Genomic DNA, 10,709 nt, shown 5'->3' with positions numbered 1-10,709 from the left:
GGAAATAAAACTCACCCTCCCCCTCCTCCCCTGCTCCTGCCCCCCATACCCCCCCTGCCCAACCTGTCCCCCCACCGGCTGCTGCCCGGCATACCCATAAACCCCGCCAAACTGACCCATTCCCCCACCAATCTGTCCGCCCATCTGTCCAATCTGTCCCAACCCCCCCAGCTGTCCTAACCCTCCCAACCCCCCAGCCGGCGAAGCCTGATACGGGTAACCCCCGAACCCACCAACGCCCATCCCCTGCATCCCCACCGGCGCCCCCCTAACAAGGAGCTGGTTATAGCCCGCTGGCATAGGGACGGCGCCGAAGGACTGCGGGAGCGAGTAGGGAGAGGGGTAGGGGAGCGGTTCGAGAGAGGGTGTGCGTTGCATGTCGTATGCTGGATGGGGGAGGGGGAGGGGGAGAGTGGGTTGTTGGGTGTAGTATTGTGAGTACTGCTGTTGTTGCTGCTGTTGGGGGAGAGACTGCTGCTGCTGCTGTTGCTGGTGTTGTTGCTGGTGGATGTGATGTTGCGGTTGTGGGGAGTGTTGTTGTTGCTGCTGCTGCTGCTGTTGCTGTTGGCGCAGATCCGCATGGTGATGTTGCTGCTGCTGCTGTCCACCGCCACCACCGCCACCATTCGTCTGACCCTGAGTCTGCGGCGCAGATCTCGGCGCGCGCTCCTGGGAATGCGTGTGTTCCCTCGGTCCCGTGCTGCCGTTACGGGTAGGCAGGCCTACTTCATCCATCAACCTCTTGTATCCCTGACCCGGCTGAGCCTTGAGTTTCACCAGGACGCTGCGGATATTCTCGACGACCTGTGCGCGGATGTTCTCGTCGAAGAAGGGGGTGGTGAGGACCTTGAAGATGAGCGTTGGGCCGCAGATGTGGTCGGTTAGGATGTCTTCCAGGACTTTGTTGTCGGGGGAGAAGAAGAGGGCTTCTAAGATGATATCACGTGCCTCGGGCTCGTTGCGCTGGTTGATCACTTTCAGGACTGTGAGGTACGCCACCTTGTGCGTGCAGAGGTGCACCAAATGCGGAACCAGGCGCGGCGCTAGCACAGTGCGGCGCTGGGGGAAGGTACACGTATCGAGGAGCCAAGTGAGCAGAAGGGCTCCATTAGCATTAGCCGCCAACTGGACGCTATTAAGCGCAATCGCCGCCGCCAGAATGCGCTGCTGCTCCCTCGTAGCATGGTGACTCTCCAAACACGCGCGCATAGCTCTGGACCCATACCGTCCCTGCGCAATCTCCCACATCTTGGTAAGCATGATCTCGAAGATGAAATCGTTGTATGGCGACCCGAAGCGGAGACAGCACTGGAGGACATAATTCCCGAACTGGTCTAGGAAGAGCGGGACGGTGTAAGGGCGGACGGCTTCGACGATTGAGGACATCTGGGTCGGGAGACGGCAGACGTCGATGATCTTCTGCGCAGCCCAGGTGCCGTTCTTGTGGACGCCGATTTCAGCCATGTGCGGGACGATCTCGGCGAGCATGGCATCCCTAACCGGGTCGGAGCAGAACTCGAACAGCTTCTGCACGACAGTGTTGCCGAGGTAGTCGGAGGAGAGCTCCGCGACCTCGGGAAGCATCTCCATGGCGATATTCTCGATCTCGGACTGCGACCAGCTGTTGTTGTCGATGCGCTTGCGGATGTCGCGGAGTTTCGGGGCGTCGTGGATGCGGTTCAGGGAGGGCTCGGCGACGGGGGGGATGTCGTTGTCGTAGCCGTCGTATTGGAGGGCTTGCTGGAGGATCACGTCGATCTTCTGCCTCTCCTCGTCTGTGGCGCTGAAGTCCTTGACGATGCTGAGGATCTCGCTGCGCATGTCTTGGAGGCGCGGAACGGTAGGGGGTGTGGTGCTTGGACGAGAAATAGCCCCGGCGTTTGCGGGGGTGCCGTTGCGGGATCTGCTCCCGTTCTCCTGGCCCTGGGAGAATGGATCAGGAGATGGAGATGGGAAAGCGCCATCGTGACCCGGTGTGCCGTTAGAAGACGGTGGCTTGGCGAAGTTGATCCTGACGGGTCCAGCACCGGGGAAGATCTCCTTTCCGTTCATCATCGCCTTTGCCGAGATGGCACTCTCGAGGCGCTCAAAGTTGACAAACCCACAATTCTTGTGCGTCAGGACTCTGGCCGAGATGATGGCGCCGTGGGACTTGAACATTTCCGTCAGGGTCGAGGTCGTGGTCGATGACGGAATGCTGCCGAGCCACAGGGCGCGGGTCGGTCCTTCCAGATTGGCTTCGTCGGCTGTGAGATGGGTCGAGCTAGTCTGGCCGTTGGTGTAGCCCAGGTTTAGCGCCTGGACTGCCTCTGGCAAGCCGTCGTACTCGGCCGAGTCCCTGAGATCAGCTACGCTAATGCTGTTCTCCAGACGAGAGGAGGGGTAGTAGTTCCGCAGAAGGCCTCTTGGTCCGGGCGACTCAAGAACACCCGCGGTTCTCGCACGAGGGCGATTCGTCGACGCTTGGTTGGCGAACGCCTGCACAGCAAGATTGTGCTGCTGGATCGCAGCATGTGTCTGCGCAACCTCATACTGCAGACGCGCCTGGTGTGCCTCGTACGGTGTCATGCTCCCAGTACCATAGTCGTCCTCCTCCTCATCAGCGTACTTCTCTGTTGCGTTCACCGAGTACGAGCGGAATCGGCTGGCCTGTCTGTTCGCATCGATCATGTTCGCCAAGAACGGGTTAGCAGCAAGCGTAGCCCTCGGAGGCTGCGGCGTGTCTGCGAGTCCGAGGTAATCCAGCGTCCTCATCTGCATATCGTTCTCGCCAGTGCCTTCCTTGGAGAACGAAGACTGCGTGGGAGAATTCGGCCCGTTCGATCCTAGACTCGCAATGCTTGCCAGCGTAGACGTCCTCTCCCGTCCCGAAGTCCAGTTTGTAGAGAAGACAGACGGTCCGAACGGACCGCTGCCCGACTGTGTCGTCGACGAGAAGTTGGAGATGTGCTGCGGTACTGATCCAGCCCTGAGACGGGACAGCAGCGCCGCATTGTTCGACGCCGAGCTGTGATCTCCAATCTCGCCCAAGCCAGGCGAGGGAGACTTGTAAGGACTCGGTGACGGCGACGGACGAGACGTCTTCGATCCGAGAGACGACAGTCCACCCAGTCCTCCCAGCGGAGCGCCGGGAGCGAACCGAGACGGCACCGTCCCTGCTCTCGCACGACGGCCCTGCGGCAGGCTCTCGGGGGTCGGCAGCTGTATGTAATCCGGGAAGCCATCCGTCGGGGATTCGGGGATATTCTCACGGAGCGGAGTCGAGTTCCCGCTGGTCGGTGGTCCCCAGACATTGACCGGGACGCCCCCTTGTGCCTGGATCTCGCGAGCCCTGTTGAGAGCAGATTGTCAGCACACATAATTTTTTTTCTCGTCAGGACGACTAGGATGGGGAGAGCAGCGGTGTTAATACCTCTTTGAGAACAGCCTGCTGGCACTACCAAGCTCGTGCGATGGAGAGCCAGCTCCAGAGCGCGAATTGCCGGCCATCTTGCCGACTGAGGTCAGGCCAGGTGGGTTGCCGAAGGGAGATCTAGCGGAGGAGGAATTGGGTAGCTCGATGGGCGATGTGTTCCCTGTGGATGAGCCCGAGCGAGGTTGGAGCATCATTGACGGCGGTAGGTATCCCAGTGAAGGGTGCTCTGACCGCGAGGAAGCCATTTATATATAATTTGCAGCAGCACCGGTGCGTGCGGGTAGCAAAGGGTGTGGTGTGGGTGTTGAAGTGAAGTGTGTCTCCAAAAAGACGGCCAACTTTTGTTCAGGGCGTCTGGATGGTGGAACAGCAGGATCGATGGCAAGCCGTCTTGGGCAATTTCTTCGAATTAATATAGATGGAATATTAAGGCCGGTCTGTCGTCATAAAGAGTCGTTGATAGCTTTTTTGGGTGGTTGAATTCGGGATGCAAGAGTAGTAGTGCAGTATAGAAGTAGTGTTGCAAGTTGTACGTAGTGTAGTATGTATAGCAAGGAGTAGTAAGTAGCAGTAGTAGTAGTAGTAGGTCGTAGTAGAAACAGAAACGGATCTATTAAAATAGTATGATAGCCCCAGATGGGAATCGATGGACAGGAATCATATATTCCCTAAGGATTGGTGGTGGGAGGGAGGATTTTAAAAATTCGAAAGAAGTGAAGTTGAATTGGGGGAAGGAGGGAAGGATTGAAGGTGTGGTGTGGTTTGAAGGTTTGGGGTGTGTGGTGTGGTTGGTAGTAGTGGTGCGGTTTGGTAGTAGTAGAGAGTAGAGTAAAGTGTGGACTCTCCGTAGCCCGTAGCGTAGAGTAGAGTAGAGTAGAGTAGAGTGTAAATGTGGTCGTATGCGTATTTTCGATAGGGGTTGATTGGTCTTGAGCTGTGAATTGTTCCTGGGGCCCTGTTTGAACGTCGGTTGGCGGAGGTTTGGTGCTGTGGGTTGAACAGGGCAGCGCTGGGTGTGAGCAGGGCAGCGCTGGGTGTGAGCAGGGCAGCGGTGCAGGATGCAGAAATTCCCAGCGTGTCCAGTTGAATTCCAGCGAGTTAAAATAGCGTATGTACAGTGGAGCACAGTGCCGAAAGTACCTGTATTTTACTGCCAGTGCCAAATAGTGCAATCAACAGCACACAATTGGATTGTTGAATTGTGAATTGTGAATTGTGAATTGTAAAGTGACGGAGCGATTAAATTGTGTGGCGCGTCGTGTGTGGTGCGTGGTCGGTGGTGTGGTAGTACAAGTACCGGACTGTTCTAATCCAAGTACCCCTTGACGCACAGTCAGCAGCTAGGGTACCTCAAGTAAGGTTTAGAGGTACGAGAGCAGACGGTAAAGTCCCTCGAATCGTTCCACCTTTGTTAAGTTCTGGGAAGAAAGGTACGCGTACTCTCTTTTTTGTCGTACTGCTGTACTGTACTGTGCAGCAACTGTGCGTATGTAACGAGTAACCTGTCAATTGGTGGGAGAGAGGGAGAGAGGGAGGAAGGAACCAATTGGAGAATATTTGTATGAGGGCAGTCAATGCAGTTATTAATATAGTAAGTTGGAGGTTAGAGAGAGGAGGAGAGAAGATAGGAGGGAAGGGGTAGGGGGAGGGGGATACCAAGAGGTGAGGGTAAGAGTTGACTACTCTGGTACTATCTATTATGGGAAGCAGGAGGTGTGAGGGTTGATTGACTACTACTGTGGTACTATCTATTATGGGAAACAGGAGGAAACAAGAGGAAACAGGAGAATAGGAAGATAAATCGTCGTATGTATGGTTCCTTGTCTAGTCGTATGGTCTTGTCTAGTCGTATGAGCGTGTGTATGGCCGTATGTATGAGCATAGTATGAGCGTATAAACCCATGATCGCGCGTACGAGGAGGCAGATTAGGAGAGAAAAGGCCAGCCAGAGTATGCCCTCATCTCATACCGAGTTGAGTAACTATGAAGCAAGGTAGCGATATTAAAATAGAGTAGACTGAGGGGGTAAAGAAGGGGTATCTAGGATGTACTCCTGCTTGCTACTTAGTGAATCAGCTACAGTGATGAGGGACTTATGGGGGACTTATGGGGGACCTGATGAGTTTAGCTGTATCGTATAGTGGTACTAGTGTTACTGCTGCTACTAACTACGACTACTATTAACTACTATTACTACTAACACAACAGAGTTAACACGCAGTAAACTCGTCAGGGACAAACAACCACAACCACAGACAGACATAGACGACCACAGACGACCCGACAAGGGCGTCCAGGTAGTCGGGATAGGGGCGTGGATACAGCAAATATGACGATGTATGGCTGACATAACACGGCTGTAAGCAGAGTTGAGTAGAGTTTAGTAGGGTGAGTGGGTGAGAATGGGGTGTGGCTGTAACGGATCAAGGGGTGGGTGTCAACTACAGTAGTTCATACTGACTCGCCGTATTTACTAGATGGGTATCTTCCAATCCATCCTCTACTCTAGAGTAGTAAAATGCTGCCACTGCCACAGGATAGAAATAGTACGACACGACTCCAGCCATCACTAACAATGGAGTATACTTGCTCCCAACCACATCTCTCTACCCAAAAAATAACACTGATCCCGCAAGTATCCCCCCTACCACCCAGCACGCCCTGCCCCTCGACGGCGCCGTTTCATGATGTTGAGAGGGCGCCGTCACCCTGGTCACTGTACCGTGCTGTTACCGTGTGCTGTGGCTAAACTGGGGGGACATGGACGCGGAGTTTTTAACGAGGGTAAACCCAACCACCTCAAAAGACAAAGAAGAAAGAAAGAGAATGGGCGAGTTCTTACCAAGGTAGAGGGTAGAGAGATGGCAAGGGGGGTCCTGGTTGTACTCGAGATGCCTTGCATACCCCATCTATCCATCCATCCATCCACTCCAGCGGAAGGAAGAAGAAGAGTATCCATATAACCAGAGTACCTTCTGTGGTGAACAAAGAAAGTAAATCCCTCCCCCTGCCTCCTCCCCATCCCCAACCCCCTCTCCTCTCCACAAACCATGCGACGCTCGCCTCATGCAGGTACACCACAAACACCAGGACAAGCGTTGATCTTCCCCTCCCCCCTTCCCTTCCCCACACACGCGACGCCCGACCGAAAGAAGCCTTTTGCGTCCCGCTCAAACGTCCATCGCTCGCGTCTGCCTCCCCCTTCTAGGCATGTATCGGGGATAGCTATCGTGTTTGGAGAGGAGGTAGGGTGGGGAGGTCGGCGTCTGGAATAGTTCAAGGTGCTATATCTCAACCACGGCGGAGGGTTATCACTCAGTCAAGGTATCATATCTCAGATCCCCCTTCCTTCCCCTCCCTTCACCCACCCCCAATCCAGTCACTCACTCACCTCCCCAAGACCAAACCCCGCCCTCTCAAACCCCCTCAGTTCATCCAAACCCCTCTCTCCCCCTCGTCTCATCGATACCGCGCTGAGACCGCGTGTCAGTCACGCCCCAAAATAACCTGCCAAGCGCGTCAGAATGTTTCTGTTCTCCGCGTTGTGATGCGTTTATAGACTGATGGGTGTCGCGGCGGCGCGGGGGGGGGCTAATAATACCCTCACCTCGCCGAGGGGGGTGGACTGGATTGGACTCGATTGGACGTCCCCGCCAGCTTCATAAACAGACCTCGGCGCGGAGTTGAAACACACGCCGGATGGACCCCGCGAGTCGTTCGTGAGGCGCGGGGAGGGGGTGAAACATGGCGTTGGCGCTGAGGACAGGGAGGCCAATCGCGGTGGGGGTTTTGGGTGGGAGGTGTTTGCTGGTTCTTTTCGGGGCTTTGGTGGGAATGTGAGAGGAAATAGGATAGATGTGTGTCTCGATTAGATGGGTGGAAGGGCTAGAAAAAGGATAAAAGTCTTAGTAGTGTGAGAAGTGTTAGAAGCTCAAAATAGATGAGAGCAGAACAGTACGATTCCCCTTCACCTCGAATTCCCTCCTGCCGTGCTGCGTGATACCACCATAACATAGTTTACATCCAAATCAAGCTAAAAATCTAATCCCATCTCCCCTCCCAATAAGTGCCCAAGCTGCAGGTACAAACTGTACAACATTACAAGGATACCCTCACATACAGCACAACACAACTCACACCACACTCTCGTTGGTGGAGCGCAGTATCTATACGTCACGTGACCTATAATACATACATTTAACGATTGAAACTCAGCTGGGCTTGGCATTACTTGGCGGTGCAGTTATCCTTGTTGGTTTGGGCCACCACCGCGATTTGGCCCAATACGGAATATTAAAGTTCACGACCTAGAATTTCTCAGCCTCAGCCTCGTGGTAACGCCGTGACTTCTACGAGTAGACAACTAAGAACAGGGGCTTTTTATTAAGTTTGTTTGGTTGTTTGGGATACAGTTGTTACGTGCTGGATACGGCACGACAGACTGGAAACTGGACGCGACGCCACGGCGCGGTTTTGAGGGTTTGACGACGCCCCGACGAATAGACGATATGGCGGATGATGGGGGGAATGATACGGAGATGAGGATGGATGATGTGGAGGACACCACGATGGCGATGGACGACCCAGCCTCCACCCCCGCGAACGTCGACAACGAAGCCGCCGACACCCCAATGCGAACAGACTCCGCCGCCTCCCCCCCCAAGCCCGACAACGAAGTCGACACCCCCCGCGATCAAGATGACAACTCCTCCTCCTCCTCCTCTGACTCCGACTCCTCCTCCTCAGCCGAATCCGAACCCAAAGAATGGCTAGCAACAAGCCGCCAGCGCCGCTCCACAGCCGGAAACCGCCTTTCCACCCTCCTCCAAGCCGCCGCCGCAGACGACGACCTCGAACTCCTCTTCGCGGAAGACGAAGATGACGCTGGATTCTCCGACGAAGGCGGCGACGCATCAGATGTGCAGATGGACTCTTCCTCTGATGAAGAGGATGCCGGCCCTTCTGCTCCCGGCGCGGAGGATCTCGAGGGCGAGGCCGAGTTACAGAGAGTCGCAAGAGCGGAGAGGATTGCGAAGAAGAGGAAGGCTGCTACGGGGATTCCGGCGGCGTTGAGGAAGAAACCCAGGGTTGTTGTTGGTAGAGAAGAGACCGAAGCAGCGCCGCGACCGAAAAAGAAATCCGAGCGCGCGAGCTGGATCCCCTCCGCCGAAGAAGCCCCCCTCCGCGCGTCAGACCGCAAAACCACGCGCCTGAGTAAAGAGCAGTTATACGTCCAAATGCAAGACCGCGAGCGCAAACGCGTCCGCCAGCTCGCGAACATGGAGAAAGCGGCGCTCAAGCGCGAAGCCGAGCGACGACCTGAACGCACTCAAGAAGATCGATTGGCGGAGGCGGCGAGGATAGAGAAGCGGAATGCGAAGAGTTTGAATCGCTGGGAGGAGGCGGAACGAATCAGGGAGGAGGAACAGAGGGCGAAGTTGGCGGCGTTGCATGATAGGCGCTTGGAGGGGCCGGTGATTACGTATTGGAGTGGGAGGGCGACGTGGGAGGGGGATAGGTTGAGGACGGTGGGGAGGGAGGTGGTTATTGAGGAGAGGGAGAGGCCGAGGAAGAGGAAGGGGGGGGAGGAGGGGGGGGGGAAGGGGAAGATGGGTCCGCCGCCGGCTGTCGTGGCGGGGGGGACGGGGGCGGGGGGAACGGTTGTTAAGGTTGAGGGTGCTGCGGTAGATGCGGCGGGGATGCCGCCGCCGGTGATTGATACGAAGGCTACACCGTCTATGTTGAATGGGACGATGCCTCTGCCTGGGTTTGCGCCTACGGTAGCACCCCCTTCAGCTTCGACAGCTCCATCAACGTCACCTGCGCCTGTGGCTCCAGTAGCTTCTGTCGCTCCCTCCACATCACCCTCGGCTGCAGCTCCGCCATCCTCTGCCGCCCCTGCTTCAGCAGCTGAACCTGTTGCCGAATCGGCTGCACCACAGGCGGAATCTATCGCTCTCTCTACTTCAGCAGCAGAACCTGCAGCAACGGCGCCTGCGGCCGAATCTACTGCATCACAACCAGCCCCCGCTACTGTAGCAACAGTTCCTGCGGCCGAATCTGCTCCACCACAACCAGAATCCGCAACGCCTTCTACCTCAGCAACAGAGCCTGCGCCCGCCTCTACCGCACCACCTCCTACCATCCCTGAGTCCACCGCTGAACCACTAGTTTCAGAAACTACACCATTACCAGCTCCCGAAGCCGCGTCTTCGACTTTAGCGCCCTCCGCGCTGAGCGACACCGCACCCAGCGTCCCGAAACTCGTTCCATCACCAACGGAGCCGTTCAAACTGACTCCCGCTGTACCACCAACCGCACAACCCGCCACCGCCTCACCAGCTGGAGATAATGGTCCCCCAGCTGCGACCAAACCTACTACTACCACGCCAGCTGGAGACAACGCAGCTCCGGTTACCGCACCTCCAGCCACCGCCTCACAAGCTGGAAATGGTCCAGCTCCAGCTCCCACACAACCCACCACCACCACCGACCCCTCACCCTCCTCCCAAGCTTCCGCTCCTAAACCTACCGAACCCACCGAACCCACCTCCCCCCCGCGCCCCCGCCTCCCAACCTACACCTCCAACCTAAACGCCCTAATCCTAACCTCCTTCTCCGAAACCGCCCTGCGCGACAAATCCACCCAAGCCGCCATCCTCTTCCGAGGCAACCGCTTCACCAAACTCCCTCGTCCGCCTCCTCCTCCTATCTGCCCTATAACGGGACTACCGGCGAGGTTCAAGGATCCGAAGACGGGAATGCGGTATGCGAATGCTTATGCGTTTAAGGAGATTAGGAAGCTGGTGGGGGAGGGGAAGGGGAAGGGGCCGGGGTGGAGTAGTTTGCTTGGGGCTTGGGTGGGAGGGGGGGCGGCGAGGGGGGTGCCGGGGGGGTTTTTGGGGGGGGAGGGGAAGGAGAAGGAAAAAGAGAAGGGGGAGGGAAAGGGGGAGGAGAAGGGGAAGGAGGTTGCTGGGCTTGGGGTTGTTGGGGAGGAGAAGGAGAAGGAGAAGGCTAAGGAGGAGGTGGGTGTGGCTGTGAAGGGGTAGGTGTGGATATGATTGTGGCTGTGGGTGTATTACTAACTTTTACGAACTTTAATGTGTTTCTTCGTCTGAGCGTGGGATAGAGAGACGATGTAGGATGTACCTGTATAATTTCAATGAAATAATCTTCGTTTCTTGGTATCTCGCACACGTATATACATAACCCCCTCTCCCTCCCCCTCCCACCCCTCATAATAACTGAACTACCCAAATCCCTTTGTCCCAAAAAAAAAGCATAATTTCATTTC

At 56.1% G+C, this 10,709-nt stretch overlaps 2 protein-coding genes across 2 annotated transcripts; one reads left to right on the top strand and one right to left on the bottom strand.

Annotated features, from left to right (window-relative positions):
• Positions 1 to 15: 15 nt before the first annotated feature.
• Positions 16 to 4,314, bottom strand: VE01_08551 (uncharacterized protein; the record flags this gene model as incomplete). The annotated part of the gene is made up of 2 exons (XM_018277972.2): positions 3,413 to 4,314; positions 16 to 3,331 (listed from the first exon to the last, which is right to left on the bottom strand). Coding segments are annotated over exons 1-2 (3,564 nt in total), but the record flags the coding sequence as incomplete, so codon positions are not given.
• A 3,355-nt stretch (positions 4,315 to 7,669) lies between these two features.
• Positions 7,670 to 10,599, top strand: VE01_08550 (uncharacterized protein). Its single transcript, XM_018277971.2, has one exon. It carries the CDS (start codon positions 7,924 to 7,926, stop codon positions 10,462 to 10,464), a length of 2,541 nt encoding a protein of 846 aa, XP_018127532.1. The 5' UTR covers positions 7,670 to 7,923; the 3' UTR covers positions 10,465 to 10,599.
• The last annotated feature ends 110 nt before the right edge of the window (positions 10,600 to 10,709 follow it).

The sequence above is a fragment of the Pseudogymnoascus verrucosus genome (assembly GCF_001662655.1).
Source record: "Pseudogymnoascus verrucosus strain UAMH 10579 unplaced genomic scaffold scaffold_44, whole genome shotgun sequence".
Classification (NCBI taxonomy): Eukaryota; Fungi; Ascomycota; class Leotiomycetes; order Thelebolales; family Thelebolaceae; genus Pseudogymnoascus; species Pseudogymnoascus verrucosus.
The sequence above is the reverse complement of the archived record's forward strand: the minus strand, read 5'-3'. Positions and strand labels throughout refer to the sequence as shown.

Coding starts and splice junctions, on each gene's coding strand:
- VE01_08550 (XM_018277971.2), top strand. CDS start 7,924: ATGGCGGATGATGGGGGGAATGATACGGAGATGAGGATGGATGATGTG.